The sequence below is a fragment of the Carcharodon carcharias genome, chromosome 8, assembly GCF_017639515.1.
Source record: "Carcharodon carcharias isolate sCarCar2 chromosome 8, sCarCar2.pri, whole genome shotgun sequence".
Lineage (NCBI taxonomy): Eukaryota > Metazoa > Chordata > Chondrichthyes > Lamniformes > Lamnidae > Carcharodon > Carcharodon carcharias.
In genome coordinates this window covers 154,896,419-154,918,639 of record NC_054474.1, presented here as the reverse complement: position 1 = coordinate 154,918,639, position 22,221 = coordinate 154,896,419, and the positions used below count along the sequence as shown (strand labels likewise).

The window sequence follows — 22,221 nt, the reverse complement described above, 5'->3', positions numbered from 1 at the left end:
AATTAAACACTAAGATAAAAGCAAAAAACTGCAGATGCTGGAAATCCAAAACAAAAACAAAAATACCTGGAAAAACTCAGCAGGTCTGACAGCACCTGTGGAGAGGAACACAGTTAATGTTTTGAGTCCGAGTGACTCTTCATCAGAACTAAGGAAAAATGGAAAAGAGGTGAAATATATTTATATATATTTTTCTTTTCCCACCTGTTTTCATTATTTTTAAATGTATTTCCATCCATTGTTTTATCTCTACCTTTTAGCCTATTTCGATCCCTTCCCCCCACCCCACCCCCACTAGGACTCTGTAAAAAAAAAAACAAAAAAAACTGCGGATGCTGGAAATCCAAAACAAAAACAAAAACAGAATTACCTGGAAAAACTCAGCAGGTCTGGCAGCATCGGCGGAGAAGAAAAGAGTTGACGTTTCGAGTCCTCATGACCCTTCTGTCGAAGGGTCATGAGGACTCGAAACGTCAACTCTTTTCTCCGCCGATGCTGCCAGGACTATCTGTACCTTGTTCGTCCTGTTTTCTACCCTTAAAGTCACCATTAGCACATATCTTAGCTTATATCAACACCTCTTTGTCCTTTTGTCTATGACATCTTTTGGCAATCTCCACCTATCACTGGCCCTCTATCCAGCTCTACCTGTCCCAACACCCCCCCACACCCCCCACCTTAAACCAGCTTATATTTCACCTCTTTTCTATTTATCCTTAGTTCTGTTGAAGAGTCATTCAGACTCGAAATGTTAACTGTATTCCTCTCCACAGATGCTGTCAGACCTGCTGAGTTTTTCCAGGTATTTTTGTTTTGGATTTCCAGCATCCGCAGTTTTTTTCCATGTAGACAATAACTGCGTGCTCATATTTTTCTCAGCATGAATCATGTAATGGACTCTGAATCTCCTGTTCACTCACAGTATTTTTAATATTCCTCTTTTTCATCCCATTAAACTAATTCATGGCTTCTGCTTCAATGGTATCTGACAGAGAATTACACATTACAAGGTGACGAACTGTCCCGTATTTTAACGTATTTTCCCTTATCTTGACTGAAAGCCTTTTGTCCCCTATTTCTAGGGCAGTCTGTGGGAGATTGAGCACCAGAGTTTCCTCTTGCCTTTGCCTCTCTTGTTTGGGAACATGCGCACTACAACTGCTAGGCACCCACCCTGCCCCACATGGTCACCAGAAACAACCCCTCCCCCCAGAAAATGTGTCCTTTATTCTATTTCATAAGAGTTGGTCTCCCTGCACATTCTAGTCACAATTGCTACTGTTATGATCAAGGGAGACCCTTAACTTTTGAGAAGAAATTCCAATTCTCAGTTATTACCCAAAATAAATTAATATGTAAAATCTTGAGAAATAAACAAAACTTCTGTACAAGAACTAAACAAAGCAAGTATTAACTTAACACTATATTATGTAAACACACATTGAGACTGAAAATCTCAGCAGGACACTCCCTGTTCTATTTTTATTTCCACCCAAGAGTTCCCCCTACACATTATGGGATTTTGAAGGTTCCTTCACTTTTCTTAGGACTCAACCAAGATGTGGCACAGCTTTCAGGAATTCACTTTCATACTCCTCAGTGTTCCCGCTATGATCAGTATAGGTTTAGCATCATCATTTTGCTTTATATACTATGCCTCTAGATTATAATGTGATTTAATTTGCAATTTTCAATAGTTTTAGTATTGCACTGCCTACTTTATTCTACTCCACTTTACTGATTCAGTTGCTTTTGCTCAGCGTCATTAGGTAGGGGTTCATGTTTATATTCAGGCAAACACCACTAAACTCTTTCACTAAGCATTCCCATCCTCAGACAGGACACAATCACAATCTTAGTAAATGGTTGACAGAAGTACACCTTTTTTACTGTCCATGTGTCACTACCGTCCCCCTTTCCCAGTAATTCTGTATCCAGGCAGCTGGTGTATTCTTTCTCATTCTAGCAAGCTCTACATAGTTCAAACCACCTTTTCAAGATTACAGAGTTAAATCAGAACAGGCTCATGTGGCTAAGCAAAGGGGTTCCTCAAATAAAGGGTCTCTTGTATTAGCGGAATTCCAAAATGCATTAAGCTAGTACTGGTGAAATCTACATACTGCTCCCTTGCACTCTTCAAAATAACTCCTACACACTAAAAGCTGTAAAGCAAAATGGGCTACATAAAATATAAAAGACTTGAACTCAACTCTGCAGTTCAACAAACCAACAAATTCAGTAACAGCTAAAAATACACACTACAACTGAAGCCATCCAATTTCTTCAGGAAGCTGCTGTTCTCTCTTAAGTAGTTACATAATACTCATCTGGGAAACTAAAGATTGTATCACCAAATACCACAATTTTCTCAAATTGTGTCTATACAAAAATCAGCTAGTCCATCAAAACGGCCCCACATTCATGATAAAAGCAAAATACCGCGGATGCTGGAAATCTGAAATAAAAACACAAAATGCTGGAAAAACTCAGGAGGTCTGACAGCATCTGTGGAGAGAGAAACAGAGTTAACATTTCAAGTCCATATGACACTTCTTCAGAGCTAGAGAAGTTGGAGTCCACCTGGAGTCGGAGGCGGAGACAGTCGCTGAGGAAGGAAATATGGTTGTGAAACCAAGTTTTGGTAATTGAACTGTTCCCTTTAGCCCCCCCCCCACCCGTCCCCGCCGACATGCGTTATTTTGGGACAGGCAGACAACAAGAACAAAAGATCATATTTTAAAAATCTGTGCTAGGCACATGAGCAGTGTTGACTCAGAGGGTCATATTTATTGTCTATGAGCAGCTCCTAGCTTGCTAGGGTGCAGCAAAGGGCATGAAGTTGTTAACCATGTAATATGGACTACAACAGCCTGGTGGTTAGCAGGTATTGAAGGTGGCTTACGGTTTATGTCATGAAACTAGCAAATCAGGGTTAAAATCCAAATGTGGCAAGTCATGACGCTGAATTCAATAAATCTGGCACCTTGCTGGCTAGCAGCAAAAGACGATGATGGAAGCATCCTTTGAGTCGTATAAACTAAAATGGCTTGCCAATGTCAAACAGGGAAAAGAACCAGTCAAAAACAGAATTACCTGGAAAAACTCAGCAGGTCTGGCAGCATTGGCGGAGAAGAAAAGAGTTGACGTTTTGAGTCCTCATGACCCTTCGACAGAACTTGAGTTCGAGTCCAAGAAAGAGTTGAAATATAAGCTGGTTTAAGGTGTGTGTATGTGTGTGTGTGTGTGTGTGTGTGTGTGTGTGTGTGTGTGTGTGTGTGTGTGTGTGTGTGTGGGGGGGGGGGGGGGGAGAGAGAGAGAGAGAGAAGTGGAGGGGGTTGGTGTGGTTGTAGGGACAAACAAGCAGTGATAGAAGCAGATCATCAAAAGATGTCACCAACAACAGAACAAAAGAACACATAGGTGTTAAAGTTGGTGATATTATCTAAACGAATGTGCTAATTAAGAATGGATGGTAGGGCACTCAAGGTATAGCTCTAGTGGGGGTGGGGAGAGCATAAAAGATTTAAAAATATTTAAAAATAATGGAAATAGGTGGGAAAAGAAAAATCTATATAATTTATTGGAAAAAAACAAAAGGAAAGGGGAAACAGAAAGGGGGTGGGGATGGAGGAGGGAGCTCAAGACCTAAAGTTGTTGAATTCAATATTCAGTCCGGAAGGCTGTAAAGTGCCTAGTCGGAAGATGAGGTGTTGTTCCTCCAGTTTGTGTTGGGCTTCACTGGAACAATGCAGCAAGCCAAGGACAGACATGTGGGCAAGAGAGCAGGGCCCTCAACCGTGTCCGGCCCATCTCCCGCGCATCCGCCCTCACGCCTTCTCCTCCCTCCCAGAAACATGATAGGGTCCCCCTTGTCCTCACTTATCACCCCACCAGCCTCCACATTCAAAGGATCATCCTCCGCCATTTCCGCCAACTCCAGCATGATGCCACCACCAAACACATCTTCCCTTCACTCCCACTGTCGGCATTCCGTAGGGATCGCTCCCTCTGGGACACCCTGGTCCACTCCTCCATCACCCCTACTCCTCAACCCCCTCCTATGGCACCACCCCATGCCCACGCAAAAGATGTAACACCTGCCCCTTCACTTCCTCTCTCCTCACCGTCCAAGGGCCCAAACACTCCTTTCAAGTGAAGCAGCGTTTCACTTGCATTTCCCCCAACTTAGTCTACTGCATTCGTTGCTCCCAATGTGGTCTCCTCTACATTGGAGAGGCCAAACGTAAACTGGGCGACTGCTTTGCAGAACACCTGCGGTCTGTCCGCAAGGATGACCCAAACCTTCCTGTCGCTTGCCATTTTAACACTCCACCCTGCTCTCTTGCCCACATGTCTGTCCTTGGCTTGCTGCATTGTTCCAGTGAAGCCCAACGCAAACTGGAGGAACAACACCTCATCTTCCGACTAGGCACTTTACAGCCTTCCGGACTGAATATTGAATTCAACAACTTTAGGTCTTGAGCTCCCTCCTCCATCCCCACCCCCTTTCTGTTTCCCCCTTCCTTTTGTTTTTTTCCAATAAATTATATAGATTTTTCTTTTCCCACCTATTTCCATTATTTTTAAATATTTTTAAATCTTTTATGCTCTCCCCACCCCCACTAGAGCTATACCTTGAGTGCCCTACCATCCATTCTTAATTAGCACATTCGTTTAGATAATATCACCAACTTTAACACCTAGGTGTTCTTTTGTTCTGTTGTTGGTGACATCTTTTGATGATCTGCTTCTATCACTGCTTGTTTGTCCCTACAACCACACCAACCCCCTCCACTTCTCTCTCTCTCTCTCTCCGCCCCCCCACACACCTTAAACCAGCTTATATTTCAACTCTTTCTTGGACTCGAACTCAAATTTTGTCGAAGGGTCATGAGGACTCGAAACGTCAACTCTTTTCTTCTCCGCCGATGCTGCCAGACCTGCTGAGTTTTTCCAGGTAATTCTGTTTTTGTTTTGGATTTCCAGCATCCGCAGTTTTTTTGTTTTTAAAAGAACCAGTCAACCTAGTTTCACTGACGTGACTGCAATCCCACACTACATGACTGGCTCTAAATGCCCTCAGGAAAGGGTAATAAATGCCATTTTCAATAATAAATAATAGTAGAAGCAGAAACCAAGTTAACATGCAAGTTTAGACTGGATATCAACAACCTGTATTTATATAGCACCTTTAACAGAGTAAAAACATTCCAAAGCACTTCACCTGAGCATTCACAAAATTAGACACGAAGTCACATAAGGAGATATTCAGGAAAATGGCTAAAAGCCTGGTCAGAGAAATAGATCTTAACGAGTATCTTAAAAGGAGGAGAGAGAGGCAGAGCGGTTTTGGGAGGGAATTCCAGAACTTAGGGCCTAGGCAACTGAAGCAGTAGTTAAAATTGGGGATGTGCAGAAGGCTATAACTGCAGGAATAGGTGGACAAAGGAAAAGGAATTAAAGGTATTTCAAAACAGGGTGGGTAAACATGAATAGAACTATTTGCTCACGTGAAGAGTAGAAGGCAACATAGCAGGGTTCGGTCATACGGCCTGGTTCCAAGTTCTGCGTATTGTTCTGTAGATTTTGGAGAACTTGACCAGAATTTTGAAGTACGTTGAAGTAGGCTTTCCTCTTTTCCATCCCTTTAAGAGTTATAATCTCTTTAATGGCAGAAAAATAGGCCTTCCCAGGAAATATACCTTGAATTGTAAAGCCCAATTTGAGAGCCCATTACAACAATTAAATCTGAACCGGCACCAATTAACTTTTAGGACATTGTTGCTATTAACCAAAAGCAGGTTTTGACAGTGCAAAACCAAGATCCCAAATTGGTGACACATGCCTCTGGGTCAACAGTAGATTATACACACTAGTGCAGATTATTCACAATTTCCACAAACACAATCTGTATCCACATACGCAGTTCTCTAAAATGAGATTATATTCCTATGTTGCTATACAGTTCTTTAGCTGAAGTCATTTGTTCGTTTCTAAACACTTCAGGAAATGCTGGGAACCTGCACTCTTCATAGACACAGCCTAACCTGCTGAGTGCTCCCAGCGATTTTTGTTTTTATTTCAGATATCCAGTATCTGCAACATTTTATTTTTATTCCAAATATCTTGTCTGGTACTTTGTTAACATATGAACAGGAGTAAGCCAATTAGGCCCTCAAGCCTGTTCTGCCATTCAATGAGATCATGGCTGATTTGTGATCCAACCCTATATTTCTTAGCATCCCTGGTTAGTAAAAATCTATCAATCTCAGATTTTAAATTAATTGATCCAGCATCATTTGCTATTTGCTGATGAGTTCAAACTTCTACCAACCTCTGCATATGGAAATGTTTAACTTTACTCCTGAAAGGTCTAGCACCAATTTTTAAGACTATACCCCCTTGTCCTAGAATTCCTAAATAATGGAAATAGTTCCTCTATCTACCCTATCTGTTCCCTTTAATATCTTGAAAACTTTGATCAAATCACCCTTTAACCTTCCACGTTCCAGGGAACACAACAGCAATTTAACCTTTCCTCGTAATTTAACCTTCGGTGTCCAAATACCATTCTGGTAAATCTCCACTGCATTTTCTCAAGTCAAATATATGTATTCTAAGATGTGGTGTACAGAGCTGCTCACAGCACTCCAGGTGTGATTTAACCAGGGCTTTGTATTGCTGTAGTAGGAATTCTATCCCCTTGTATTCTAATCCTCTAGATATAAAGGCCAGCATTCCATTAGCCTTTTTGATTATTTTCTGCGCCTGCTCATCAAATTTTAATGATGAATCGGGACACTGAAGTTTCTTCAAACCTCCATTCTTCCAGTTTTTCGCCATTTTAAAAATGCTTTGTTCTATCATGTTAGGTCCAAAGCGGATAACCACACATTTCCCAGTATCAAAACCAATTTGCCGCAGTTTTGCCCATTCACTTAATCTATTAGCATATCTTTGTAATTTTATGCTTCCATCAACATGGCTTACAATGCCACCTATCTTTGCCTCATTAGCAAATTCAGATATGTCGCTTTTTATCCCATCATCCAAGTCATTAATACAGTGAATAGTTGAGGCCCTAAATTCTAGTATTTTGTCAAAGTGACATTGGGCTGCAATAGGTTATATCAGCAATGCCATTAATTTTCTTATAAAATCCAGCAAATCCTTAAATTGCTCTGGTCTTATTTTGAAATCTCACACTTGGTAGCAAGAATTTTAAAACTGTATTGTCTTAACAAGCTGTAAATTCAAAAGCTGTCAAATCAGAGCTACTCTGAATATTGATGTTTATTTTCCCCATTGTGGGATTCTTTTGTTAACAGGACAACTAGTTAGGCCCAAACAGTTCAGGCAGCATTACTGCAGTTGAATTTCAGAAAATCAATCAATTATTCATATTCTGGCAAACAGATACGAATCAATAAATAGTTCAGAGACAAAATTTCTGCAGCAACATTTAACTCCCTGTGCAAACAGGATTGACTTTGGCAAAAACAAATAATAATTGCCTTGCTAACTATATTACCATGATAATATGTCAACAAAATAAAAACGTAGGTTTTTTTTGGCTGTTTCCTACGTAACTGTGTCTCTTATTAGCTGCAAGGCAATTCAGGCTGTGACTGCCATCACTTGGACTTGATTTATTTTGACATTCTGTGCAAGCTTATCAAAAAAAAATCAGTGGGAATGTGACTACTGTCACATAGGCTTTAATTTACCTATGTGTTCTGTGGAACTAAACAATTTTGGCTAAAATTAGGAAAAAGCGCATGCATCGACAAATTCTTCTAAGTCTATTTAATAATTCAAAACTATAATATTAGCATGGATCAAACTCATTTCCATATTACACACAATTAACGTGGCATTTTAAATATCTAGTTTTGTTTTTGCAAGAACAGTCTCTCCTCTTACAAAAAGTAACTGATGTTCCAACGTTTTCCTCCACAGTTTTATTTTGAAGTTGAAGATAAGAAATTAAAATAATCAAAATTAGTTTAAAAATCACAGCTTCCTTGAAACAACAGCATCCAATAGTGTCCTCTTATTAAAGTAAAATCTTATCTCCATAGGAAATTGGGGATGCAACATATTTGTAATTTAATTCACAAAGATAATTTTTTAGATTCATTTTTTAAAAATGGTGCTACTAAATAAATCCTACTATAGTATGCATCACCAGCTCTGTAAATCTACTTTTTAATTACTCAATTACTAAATCTTTAGTTGCAGCGTTAGATCATGTTAAAATTAGCTAGTCCTCTTCCCTCAGTTTTAAAGTGTTCCAAATTTATTCTGCAAGTTTCTGAAGTTTCCATAAAAAGGAATGTTAGTACGCACAATACAATATGGCCTGTTTTGGCTCAAGTCTAAACTGGAAGCAGTAAACTCGAATCTTAAGGAAATGTCCACGTCATTAGAAAAAGCCACACAAGACACGCTAAACTTATTTTTGTCATTCTAATCAAAAAATCTCCTCAAATTACTCCACAGCAATAAAAACACTCTTTAACCATGATTTTCTAATTTCCCTCAAGCTCAGATCTGACGTCAATCTGTGAATTACCTTCGAGTCCTTTGCTATGTTAAAGGTACAGTAAAATCCTGATGAGTTGAATTCCAGAGGGCACACTCCAAAATTTGTGTTAAGCAGAGCTTTGTGACAGCTGAGGAGGCCCCATTCCACATGTATGCCTCTCCATGTAACCCGATATGCCTTCATGGTCAATGTCAAAAACAACAGATTCAAATACCAAATGAAAACGCAGTAAAGCAGGAAATGTGTGAAAAGGTCTTTATTCAATTTGTTCACACCTTATAATGGCCCGACCTTGTAAAGGGAAAAATCTTTACATTGGAAAATATCATGAGATAACTCCGGAAAAGATCCATAATCTTTCTCTGCTTATCGGATGTGCGTGATACAGTCCACCATGTCATCAATGCAGTCAAACAAGTTTTCGGTGTTTTCATGCTACATTGCAAGATCCTGAAGCATAGCGGCCTTTGCAGCATCAGCTAGGGAAACAGGTGGACGAGCAGACGGGCATTCATCGGACTCTTCAGGGTCATCCAGCTTCTCAATTGAAGAATGTACTGCAGCTACAACTGCACCAGGTCAGTTCCGTTGTATGGTATACGGCATCGTCCACCTCCATGTAAGTTTCCATAGTTGTCTCTGCTGTCGCTGGCTTCCTGCAAGCAAGTGAAAAGTACCTCATCATTGGGTTGATTGGCTGGCTTCACCCTGCTCCACCTCATTCTTGACGTCTTGCGCAGTCGTAACCTGTTTAAACCCAGCATGATGGAAGCAGTTGGCAATTGTGGTTTCCACCACCATCTTCCATGCCATCTTCATCATGAACATGGCCTTTAGAGCAAGTGGATTCAACTCTTGCTTCTTCTCAATGGGTTTTCAGGTCCCTAATCACCCCTTGATCCACAGGGTGCAGCTTGGCCATGTTATCAGCTAGATGCTTGAGGCCAGCGATGTCGGTGTGTGCAGGGCAGTTGTCTGTAGCTCAGACAAGTACAACTAATCTGGAGTTACCAATGCACTATTTCCACTTATCACAGGCATCGTTCTATGGGATTTGCTATGGGGAATGGTTGACAATTTTGATATAACTGGAATTTTGTGTCACCCGAGTTTGACTCATCACAGTTACTTTGCATTGTATAAATGTATGTTGTTGTACATTATTCATTGTACTTTTTTGGAACAAAGAATAAAATAATAAAATTACACAATGGAAATAAGGAATACGTATTTATCAAAACAACAAAAACATTTAATTTCAAATATGTGCATGTAGAAAAGCTATTAAGGCGGCAGATTAGGAATGGGAGGAAGAATCTCAAAATATATTGCGAAGAGTGAAGAACAAGAGCTGAGCGAGGGGGAACAGTTGTTAAGTGGGGGCAAATAGTTTTGTCCACAATTGGTTTGAAGACTCTGATAGGACCTTGGAGCTAAGAATTGTGTGCGCATATGTAATAGCGCCTCAGCACTGATCCCAGGACTGTCCTGGTATTCATCACAGTGCAAAGTATCTCCTCTGTTACAAATGTGTCCGAGGAAGTCCCCAATTAACCAATTGGAGTGCTGCAGTAACAGCCAATCAGGACACTGAAAGAATGACCAAAGCTGTGAAAAGTTGTCCCATAGGTGAACTGTCTGGGGAAAAAAATTTAACATCCCTGTCAGAGTCTCCACTCAACAGTCACCACTGCTGCCTCCGAGCTCAAGACCCCAAATGACCGGCCCACAGCCCAACGGGGGTCATGACTGATGGTTTGGGAGCCACCAATTTAACATGTGCTTTGCAACAGCATTTACGAAAAAGGATATTGGGGAGGATATAAATCCTGAATTGAATAGAAGTGAGAGAAAAGTTATTTAAACTGCAGGAGGACAAAATGCTGAGATTTGACAGCACACATCCTAAGAGATATGGTGAAAGAAATAGCAGTGAACCTAGTAATGATATTTGAAGGTTTTATTAAGTGAATGCCAGAGCACTGGAGAACAACCAATGTTACACCCATTTTCAAAAAGGAAGACAGAGCTGACCTAGTTAATTATAGGGCAGTGAGCATTCTTAGTAGAAACATTTTTGAATCCTTAATTAAAGATACAATTGCTAAATATCTAGGCAATGAGATAATAATTAGAAGCAACCAACAGATTTCAGAAAAGATGATCACACTTTACAAATCTGATACAGCTCTTTGAGGTGGTGACAGATATGGTGAATGGGGGCAATGCAGTAAGCATGGCCTGTTTAAACAGTGGACACTTCTGGAAATAACTGAGTACGAAACCAAAAGCATAGTAAATGTAACTAAAAACTGGCAAGATGGGAGGAACAGAGTAAAAGGACAGCTTTCTCAGAATGACTGCAAGTGGATATTGGATACCTACAGAATCTGTTTTGGTACTGATCCTGTTCATGTGTACATCAGTGATTTGTAAATAGGGCAAGTAGGAGTAGTGTCTAAATTTGCAAAAATACTAAAATAGAAGGTAAAGTAAATGATTTGAGGGCCAGAGGACACTGCAAGGTAAAGCAGGCAAACAATTAGCACATGGAATTCAATGACAAATGCAATGTGATTGTATCAATGAATAAATATAAAAATATATGATGGAAGGCTTTGTGATGTGGAACAACACAAGGATTTGAGGCTGATGGGATCGGAGCCAAGTTCACCAAGACATGAAAAATATTGCCTCAAGTGGATAAGGTTTTAGCAAAAAGTTTACATTTATGAAACAAATCAGAGTGCAGCTAGAAACAGACAGATTTCAGCTGTTGAGGGTCAAGAATGAGAGAACTCGGATATCTTAAAAATAAGAGGTTCAGCTCAAAGTGGAAGAATTCTTTTAAAAGAGTATGCAGTTGTGGAATCCACTAGCAAAAATGGTAATTGAAGCAAAGATTGTGTCAACAGTTAAGAATAGGTTAGGTAGGTGATTGAAGGAAGGGGGCTGTGGGAACAGGTCAGACTTGAGATTAACACTATTGCTTGTGTAGTGAACGAACAGCAACACGGGTTGGCCGACCAGCCTGCTTCCACATTGTGATTTCTATGTCAGCTCAGAGGTTTTTAAACAAATATTTCTCCAAAGCTCTGGCCACTCGGACACATCCAAAATAGCACAGACAACCATTGATTCTATCTTACCTCTGCCTTCAGGGAACCACCTATCCTCTGTCCAACACCATTCCATACAGGCACATCTGTAACAGAACTGATTGGATGGAAGAATGTAGGTAAATCTTGAATCCTGCTACAACTTGGCAGTGCCACAGGTTCCTAATATCATATTGTCCAACTGCTGTTTACTTCCATTGCATTGCATTGACAACTACTTGGAATTTTAGCAATGGACATTTATCAAGACAGGAAAATTTCACCAGACAAGTTCAGAACATTTTCTATTTTTATTGGAAGGACATAAACAAAGTCACAATAATTTGTAACTCCACAACATATACACATTACAATAAATCTTACACAAGACTTGTTACAAAGTATTTCCAAACACAGTAAACCTCAAAAGTAGCAGTACTATCAAAATGATAGGGTGTTGGAACTAAACAATGCCAGTGGGCAAATGTCAATGGTACATGCCAAAAATGCACACAGAATAAATGATAGGGACACAGCTCAGCAAAATCTGGAAGATATGTGCAGTTTTTCTTTGTGTCATAATTATGTGGCAGCTAACAATATATAAACAAAACAAGTCTTAAAGGCTGTAATTTTCAATACAAATATTATAATTAGCTATTCCTAATGTTCTATACTAACCTTGCAGTCAAATGATTGGTCCCTCAAAAATGAATTACCATACGGGCAAGTCACCTGCTGCCTATAACAGTATTTCAATATTGGATGTGAATATTGACATTTGTAAATAATGTGGTGTATTCTTCCAATGTGCAGTTGCCATTTTAGAATTTTAAAAGTTGTCAAACTTTAAATGAGCTTTTCATGCCCATTCTATTACATAATCTATTCAAATACAAGGCACAAAATTGAAAAGTTGAAAGCTGCCAAGTCTATTTTCAATTTCCACACCAGGAGAACATGAATACATATTAACTACTGTACATCGGTGGTTTTATTACTACTTTCATTATTTTCTTATTTCTAGTGAAAAGTGCTCATAAGGAACAAAAGGTTGGCCAACACACCAGCCCCCAAACCATGCTGCTAAACCTTAGCAATCCAAATGAATTCTAAAAGACACTTGAAAGTCTCCTTTTATCATAACAGAAGATAAAAGGTAATAGTGTTAACAGGTCTAAAAGTTCACTCACAGACAGCCAAATATTCCCTTATACTTCCACAGAAGTGGTGAACTGCCTGAAATATATCTATATATTATACATACATGTATGCACATATAAAAGGTGTCTAAATATATTTTAATATAAGTAGATGCAATAGCATGCACTTGGGTAGGAGCAATTGATACTATAAGTTGTGTGCATAGTTTATGATTCAAGCAGCAAAACTTTGGCAAACAGACTTCAGTTCCTTTTAATCACTCACGAGTCACTCAAAACAATGGTGAGTGCAAAATTATTTCAAGCATCTGAAACTTGCAGCAATTGAGAAAACAGCTGTTGTCATCGAAATACCTTCAAGATTCAGCAACTGAGTTGCACAGACTAAGAAGATCTTGATTTAATATATAGTTTGGATGTTAGCAAATAAACCCAGTCAAGGTGACGGTAGTCGTCGTTACTGATCTTAGAGCTACAGCGTTGAGAGAAAAGGAGGGGAAACATAATTTTTAAAACTACAGGAAAAACTCGCTTTCTTTCATCCTGATTTTAATATTTAAGACAATGTGCCTCAACCTAACCTCAGAAGAGTGCCTCCCATGGCTGCAACATAACATTTTTCCCACTCCCCCATTAATCATCCTTTAACAATTGATGTCATATTAGGATCAACTTTGCACTGTAAGCCAATATCCACTAGAAAATGGACTGATACTGTACAACTCCTTCCAGTGTGGTGCAACAGATATTGCTGACAAGCCATAGGTGTGGCCGAGATGATTTTAGACACTTGCACTAATTTTCATGGAAAACGCCTTGCACACAATAAAAGTTAATGTACTTCACGAGTATATTTGCTTAGCAAACATCTATCACCATTCAGTGTGAAGCTTTGCAGTCTTTCATTTTCAAAGTTTGGAATTCTGGCATGAATTTATCAGATAAAGCATAGCTTAGATTTTTCTCCAGTTGTTACGTGCCTTACTCTGACTTCATCACAGTGGTTGCTGAAAAAGTGAGCTTACACAAGGAGACCGGTCCGGCCCTCCCCACTCTCCATTCAGAACAAGCTTAGATTTTGCTTATCCTCATTGGTGGCCATGCCTTCAACTGCCTATTCCCTGCACATTAGAATTCCCTCCTCAAGCCCTTCTGCCTCTCCAATGCCCTCTATTCAAAAGACCCACCTTAAAATCCACGATTATGACCAATCTTTGAATGACCCTTGCCTCTTTTTGCCTAAGGTGCACTGTTGTCAGGGTTAAGCCTCTGAAGCGCCTTGGGGCATTTTTCTACATTAAACACAATATGTAAATGAAAGTTTTTGTTACTGTACAACTTCTTAACCTCAATTGTTAGGGGTGTATCTTTTAATATATTGAAAACTGAACATGCGTTACATTTAAACCGTATAAGTTAATACTACAAAACTAAAGATAATTTCAACACATGGCAATGGAGTATGTTTATAACTTTACTGAAATTGCTCCAGTGTACATTTTTAAAACTGAAAATACTGGAGGAGGTATTTCTAAACATTCTCTAAACATATTCAAAACGCTTCACAGGAAATGAAGGAGATTCAGCTGTTAGACCTAACGCTATGCAGGTAGGATGTACAAGCAGATTTTTAAACTGTATGTTAGTTGCCTGATACCAGTAGAAACATTTGCTGTTGGCTTTATATTTGACAAGATATAAAGATTATAACGGTTCCTGATAACTTAATATAAAAATGTAGCCAGCATATATAATATTTAATATCGTTAAGTGTTATGTTACATTAATAATTCCCAAGTTATAAGGGTCTCCATTTGACCTGGGCACTGGAGAATTACAACTGATATTGACACAAAGTCAACTGGTACAGTGGGTACTGGCATCTAGTGTACTAAAATCTACCAATGAACTGCGGCAGGATCACTGAATTCTCCTACCACTACTATCATCTTGCTTCTCTCAACAGATACAGCATAATCCATTTTAAACAAAATTACATTAGTGCAGTTATATTCACAAATCAAATGAAGAGTCAAATGAAGAACCAGATTTAATTTCATATTGTCATCATCATAAATTCAGTGACGTAAACAGCCAGAGTCATTCGTCTAATTATTTCTAACTTGCCACTCACCACACCTCTAAATAAAAAGAAAAATACTTAAGCAATTGACCATATCCAAATCAAGTGTACATTTGTTTCCAACACTCTAGTACTCTTCAACTCCTCCACTCTGTAATGATAAGATATAAGCAGCTGTGCTTTGGGTCAGCTGAAGTTTATTAGGTGGAGGATGGGAAGGCAGAGTCTGGAAGTCACAAAGGCATACAGGAGAGTTTTAACAGTGTTATGGGCTGAGGCAGACAATATTATGGTGGGAGAAGGATGCCTTTGTGATGAAAAAGATATGGGGGCAGATTATTGCATACAAGACAACTGTTGACAAAAGCTATGCAAAACCTAGTAATTTCCACATGTAAAAACCAATCAGAAACTTGTTTAAAAAGCTGAAGGTACTTTGTAAGTTGGAAAACAGACCAATACTGAAACACTAGTCATACAAATACTGTGGCTACAAGATCAGGTCAGACGCTAGGAATCCTGTGGCGAGTAACTCACTTCCTGACTCCCCAAAGCCTGTCCACCATCTACAAGGCAGTGGAATACTCCCCACTTGCCTGGATGAGTGCAGCTCCAACAACACTCAAGAAGCTTGACACCATCCATGGCAAAGCAGCCCACTTGATTGGCACCACATCCACAAACATTCACTCCTTCCACCACCGACGCACTGAAGATGCACTGAAGGAACTCGCCAAGGCTCCATAGATAGCACCTTACAAACCCACAACCACTACCATCCAGAAGGACAAGGGCAGCAGGCAGATGGAAACACCATCAACTGGAAGTTCCCCTCCAAGCAACTCACCATCCTGACTTGGAAATATATCGCCGTTCCTTTACTGCCGCTGGTTCAAAATCCTGGAACTCCCTCCCTAAAAGCACTGTGGGTGTGCCTACACCACATGGACTGTAGCACTTCAAGAAGGCAGCTCACCATCACCTTCTCAAGGGCAATTAGGGATGGGCAATAAATGCTTATCTAGCCAACGATGCCTACATCCCATGAATGAATTTAAAAAATACTAAATCAAAAGAACAGATTTAACCTTTTTTTTAAAAATCAAATAAATTTCTGTGTTTGCCCTGGTTTGCAAAGAACAACTGATACATGGTCTGAGGCTGTAAAAGGCACTATATAAATGCAAGTTCCCTCTTTATATTCTTCTCATTTCCTCTCCTACTCTAGACAAGTTGGCACAGAACAGAAAATTTAACATTCCTTGATGGACATTTCTGACAATATTACAAATAGCAAAATACTTGCTTTTATATAGTGCCTTTTACAAACTCAGGACATCCCAAAGCACTTTACAGCCAATTAAGTATTCAAAGTGTATCTAATGTAGGAAATGCAGCAGCCAATTAGAGCACATTAGGTTATCACAGTCGAAAATGTAATATTGACCAGATAATCTATTTGTTTACATGGTTGGGGGATCAACGTTGGTCAGGACACCAAGGAGATTTCACCTGCACTTTTTCAAAATATTGTCATGGGATCTTCAGCATCCGCCTGAGAGCGATGATGGGGCCTCAGTACAATGTCTCATTTGGAAGACAGTATTCCATAGTACTGCAATGGAAATTCAGCCTGGATTATCCGCTCAAGTCTTTTGCATAGGACTTAACCCTGTACCTTCTGACTCAGAGGCAAATGTGCTACCCTTTGAGCCACAGCTGACACATAGGGTTTTTTTTTTAAAGATTCACTTTTTGAAAGCCTACTTTAAAACATAAATTCCTCACATTAAGTTTTAGATTGTTCAGATCATTGTTTATAATCTGCAACAAGGTGAAAATGATCAAAGATCCTTCAATCATTAAAACAGCGATGTTTGCAAAACAGTGTAAGTCAATGGTTTATCCAGAATAGATTTAACATTAAAAGATTCCAGTGTTCCATTGCACAAAATAAATCTACATCACATTAATGAATATTAAATCATTTAAAATTCATCTCATAATCTATTACATTAGATCTAGGCCATTACCGATCTCAAGGAGGGTGGCTGTAGAAGTGTTAATAATTGGCTAACTGATCGTGACCTAGGAAGGGGATAAAACAGTCAGTCATTCTGTGACATCCCTGCTGGAAAGTCTATGTACTAACAAGACTCGTGTCAGGCTTGGATGGAATATCCTGCCAAGGTTGAATAACTGGAGACAACATTTTCAGCAGTGAAGGGAAACAACTGGAACAAAAAAAATTGTAGCAATAATGGCGTGCGTTAATGCCAGCAGAATAGCATAGGAGAAACAGACTCAAATCTCAAGCTCATTTCCACTTCAATTTTGCCCAATAGACTGCCAGTTTCAAACATATTGTCAGGTAAAGCAACTGAGTCACAGCAAGATGCTTAGCCAAGCAAGGAAGGGGGAAGAAAATAAAAAGACAAGACAGAAGGAGTTCCACTAGGGAAAAGCCAGCACTGCCTTCAAGCTTTCAAGGCTGCAGTATTAATGAAGGTCCAGTGGTTAATCATTATCCTCTCAGACACAATGCTCGGTCCAGTGAGTGGTATTAAGGAAGCAAAGGTTGAAACAACGATTTGGATAATATTTTTCTTATATTTCACATTTCCATACTTTATCATTTCAGTTGGTATATTTATTTTTCTATCCAGAGTACTTAGAAATGGTTGTTTTGCTTTGCTAAAATGTTTGTTGACAATACAAAAGGCAACAGTTTTGAAAAACATAGCCCAGCAGGTATTGCTTACACCCAGATTACCTTGTATTAAATACTGTAGAGAGTAGCCTGGAGGAATTGACATTTCTGGTGCGGAAGTAGAAATTTTAAACTTGCACCAAGTTGGTTCATAGATCTTTCAAAACCTACCACTAGCAAGAATTATTTAAATAAATGCAGTGCTATAGTGGAATTCTTCAAGTGAATAAAAGTGCTGTAATAAGTTAACTTCTCCTGTGTAAGTCCAAAACATTCACATTAATGAATTAATGGCCCTTTTCTCAAGTAAAATGCCAATACTGCAGCAACTCCATCAGGTTTTTGAGGAATCCAGGAATGGTCGATTTTAATTTGTTCTTGGGAAAGTGGGTGACACTGGCAAAGGCAGTAATTATTATCCACCCTAATTATCCTGAAGGCATTAACAGTTTCAGTGTGGGACTGAAATCACATAGCAATGCGTCGCCGGTTTCCATCCCAGAAGGACATTAACAAAACAGTTGGATTTTAACAACGAATTGGCAGCTTTGCAGGCATTTTTTCCCCGGTTGCCAGTCCACAAACTACCAGACTTATTGAATTCCATTTCATAACTTCCACATTTGTACATAGGATAGCAGAAGTGTGTCAGTGGATGGGCAGATAGTGAATATTATTCCTAAATTAAAAAGGAGAGATCGAACAAGTCCAGGAAGCTATACATCAATAAATGTGACATTTGTGGTTGGAAGGACATTGAAAATTTACTAAAAAATAATAGAATAACATCTAGAAACCAAAAATAGAAAAAAAATCTAGCTAGCACAGATTCAAAAAGAAAAAGACATGTTTGGTCAACATTAGGTCATGGTTTACTCAGGCAGCAGTTCTTCTATATGTTTCAGAGTCTTGGACAACCTACAGCGGGCATATCAAAGCACTGGAGAAGCACCACCAGCGATGTCTTCACAAGATCTTCCAAGTACGGTGACATAAGGTGATCCAACAGCAGCATTCTCTCCCAAGCCAACATGCCCAGTGCTAATCACTCAAAACAGCTCCATTGGGCAAGGCGTGTCATTCTTACATGTATGTATGTTATATATATATATATATTTTAGATAGAGATAGATACTGTGAAGAAGGGTCATACAGACTCGAAACGTTAACTCTGTTTCTCTCGCCACAGATGCTGTCAGAACTGCTGAGTTCCTCCAGCATTTTCTGTTTTTATTCCTGGAGTACTGTGTACAGCTTTGGTCCCCTTATTTGAAAAAGGATATAACTGCATTAGAAGCAGTTCAGAGAAGGTTCACTTGACTCATTCCTGGGATGAAGAGGCATATCCTATGAAGAAAGATTGAACAGATTGGCCCTATACCCATTGGAATTTAGAAGAACGACAGGTGATCTTATTGAAACATATAAGATCCTAAGGGGACTTGACAGAGTGGATACTGTGAGGACATTTCCACTTGTTGGGGGGGGACTAGAACTAGGTGATACTGTTTAAGAATAACAGGTCTCCTTTTTAAGACGGCGATGAGATGGGAAGAACTTTTTTTTTCTCAGAGGGTTGCTCATCTGTGGAATTCTCTTCCCCAGAAAACGGTGGAAGTTGGGTTATTGAATGTACTCAAGGCTAAGGATAGACAAGAAAGTCAAGGGCTATGGGGGGGGGGGGGGGGGGGGCAGAGAGGAAGCAAGTCACCCTCATCCCTGAAGGACTGCTTTAGAAGACTTCAGACTCTGCTGTCCACATCAAGTTACATCCAGCCAAGACCCCATGTTCACTGGCCTACATTTGCTCCTGATAAAGCAACTCCTCGATTATAAAATTTCCATCTTTTTCAAGTGCCTTGTCTCTCCCTGTTTTTGTAATCTCTCCAGCCTTACAACCCTCCAAGATCTCTGCACTTCTCCAATTCTGGCCTCCTGCTCATCCTCAATTTTAAAAGTGCTCCATCATTACCTGGGCCAAGGCTCTGGAATTCCCTCATTATCCTTCTTTCTTCCTTTATGATACACTCTAAAACCCACCTCAACTTCCCTAACATCTGATGGTGACTTTTGACAACACTTCTGTGAAGCACCTTGCATTAAATGTAAGCTGTTGCTGAGGCGAATTGTAGCGCTGTATTTAAGGGGATGTTAGACAAGTTCCGAGGGGGAAAAGAATAGGAGGATATGCTGATTGGGTTAGACAAAGTGAGCTATGGTAAGACAGAAACCTTCTGTAGAGCAGAGGGGCAAAAGCTCACTGGATCTTGATTTTCCAGCAGCTTGTACAGAGTATAAACAGACCAGTTGGCTGAATGTTTCTGTTGTAAATTCCACGCAACTCACCATGATGGAATGTGAACTATAATCTCTAGGCTTGCGAGTCCAGTACCATAATCACAACACTACCATAGTCATTCTTTCCCTGCTTAAAAATCTAGTTTTGGATTTATATTTGCATGTTTTCCCATGTGAAAAAGTCAGTCCTACCACCTCATTTGTTCTACATTTCCCTACTCCTAATGCTATAAATCATCTAAATATTTCACTTTTTCAACCATTGGAGAGATTGGATAGACTGGGGTTATTTTCCCTGGAGCAGAGGAGGTTGAGGGGGGGCATGATTGAGGTGTATAAAATTATGCTGGGCATAGATAGGATAAACAGGAAGGAACTTTTCCCCTTGGTGGAGGGATCAATAACCAGGAAGCAGAGATTTAAGATATGGAGCAGGAGGTTTAGAGAGGATTTGAGGAAGAATTTTTTTCACCCAGTTGGTGGTGGGAATCTGGAACTCACTGCCTGAAAGATGGTAGAGGCAGAAACCCTCATAGCATTTAAGAAGTATTTGGATGTGCACTTGTGATGCCATGGCATACAAAGCTATGGGCCTAGTGCTGGAAAATGGGATTAGAATAGTTAGGTACTTGTTTGACCGGCGCAGACTCAATGGGCCAAAAGGCCTTTTTCTGTGCTGTAGACCTCTGTGACCGTGACTCTATGACATTCATCACGTCCAAACTGAAGAAGTTGGTATCTGCCTTTGCTTACCAATGTTTCACATCTTTCTAAACGCTGAACACTTTCCTTTAAAAATGCACCTATTTGACCAAATATGATCTCGAACCGCATCAATATGGAACAGGGGGCATAAAAAACATGCGTTGTAAGGGAGTCTGATTACTGTAGAAATGAATTCTACTGGCAAAATTGCCAAGCACTACCGTTAAATGTTCCAAATCAACAGTTCCTCTTAATTCAAAAATCTAAGGAGCAATTCATATGAACTCTACAGCCCTGAAACCAATCCTTAAATTTTAGTGTTGTGTTATATAATGCCGGGAGGGATCCATTCATACCTTCTGCAGGTTTGAAATATCCTTAGCATCGTGCGTTCTTTTTAAAAATAAACATTTGTCCAAGAGCAGTCAGTTGCATATTTTAGTCCTTCATTGCAAATGTAAGGACACACAAAAAAAAATAATTTCTTGGCCAACCCACGAACCTGCTTCCCCCACCCCCTCTGCAAATCTTTTGTCCGTAATTAAGCAGAGTGCTGGATATATTTCTCAAGACCCAACGTTATGCATTTTTCTTACAATGTGCACATATCGAAGTCATGAAGGTTTAGAAAAATTCCATTTACCTATTCCATAGGCTTTGGAAAAGATCCACGCCAGATTGGCGGCAATCTTGGCCCTGGATGAATCGTACAGCTCCAGAGGTACAATCTCAGCGCAGTCAGACAGCTCCAGCATCTTTCTGCTACTGCTGCCATCTCCAGATGCACCGCAGCCACTGAAATCCACATCCACCATCTCCAAATATATATATATATATGTATTTTTTTTTATTATTTAAAAATAGTCGAATTTCCCGAGAAAATAAACGAGCATTCACGGGCGATCTGCTTCCCACGGAGGATATTTTTCCCTCCTCCGCCTTGTCTGTTCAGTCCAGTCTGTTCAAAGGCTGCATTAATTGAGCTCGGCGGCCGCCTCCCTCAGGCGCGGCCTACAGTCCCCGACGCTCCAATGAATGGGAGTTTACCTCACAACACAATAAAATGGCCGGCTTGGCCCACGGGGAAGGTCCGCAGCACCGCCGTCAGTCAGCCAGCAATCTTTTTAGAGAAAAGGGTGTCATGATGGCTCAGCCGATGCTGCGGAAGCTGGCTGCCGGCTGCCTTTTCTGGGCAACCTCCTCCTTCCCCTCCCCGCCGCCGCCACCGACTGCTGCTCGCTTATCACTGACAGGCGGCACCACCGCAGCCGTTGGAAAAGCCCCTCCCCCCCAATCAATCCTACACTGCGCACGCGTCAGACGCCCGACTCCTCTCTACGGCGGTGCACGTCAGGTCCCCCCCAAACTCACTTGTACTGTGCACGCGTCAGTAGCCCCGCCTCTTCTCTACGGCGTACGCGCGTCAGGATCCCCGCCACACAAAAACCAGGCTCCCTTATACTGCGCATGCGTCGGTAGCCCCGCCTCCTCTCTACGGCGCACGCGTCGGATGCCCGGCTCGCTTCTACTGCCGGCAGACCCGATCACCTTCCCCACCCGCTGCGCACGCTCAAGAACCGACCTGGCCCCGCCCACTGCGCTCGCGCGCCGTCACC

At 40.4% G+C, this 22,221-nt stretch overlaps 1 protein-coding gene across 3 annotated transcripts in view; it reads right to left on the bottom strand.

Moving 5' to 3' along the window:
* camsap1b (calmodulin regulated spectrin-associated protein 1b) overlaps positions 1-21,848 on the bottom strand; it is a 98,330-nt gene extending 76,482 nt beyond the window's left edge. For 2 of the 3 annotated variants that reach the window (XM_041193131.1, XM_041193132.1), the window contains exon 1: positions 21,249-21,848. In XM_041193131.1, coding sequence (XP_041049065.1) covers positions 21,249-21,420 — 172 coding nt within the window. In that variant the 5' untranslated portion in view covers positions 21,421-21,848. Of the gene's footprint in view, positions 1-5,510; positions 5,590-21,248 lie in introns of those variants that run through there. The other variant, XM_041193133.1, reaches the window with a different exon arrangement.
* Between the last annotated feature and the right edge of the window lie 373 nt (positions 21,849-22,221).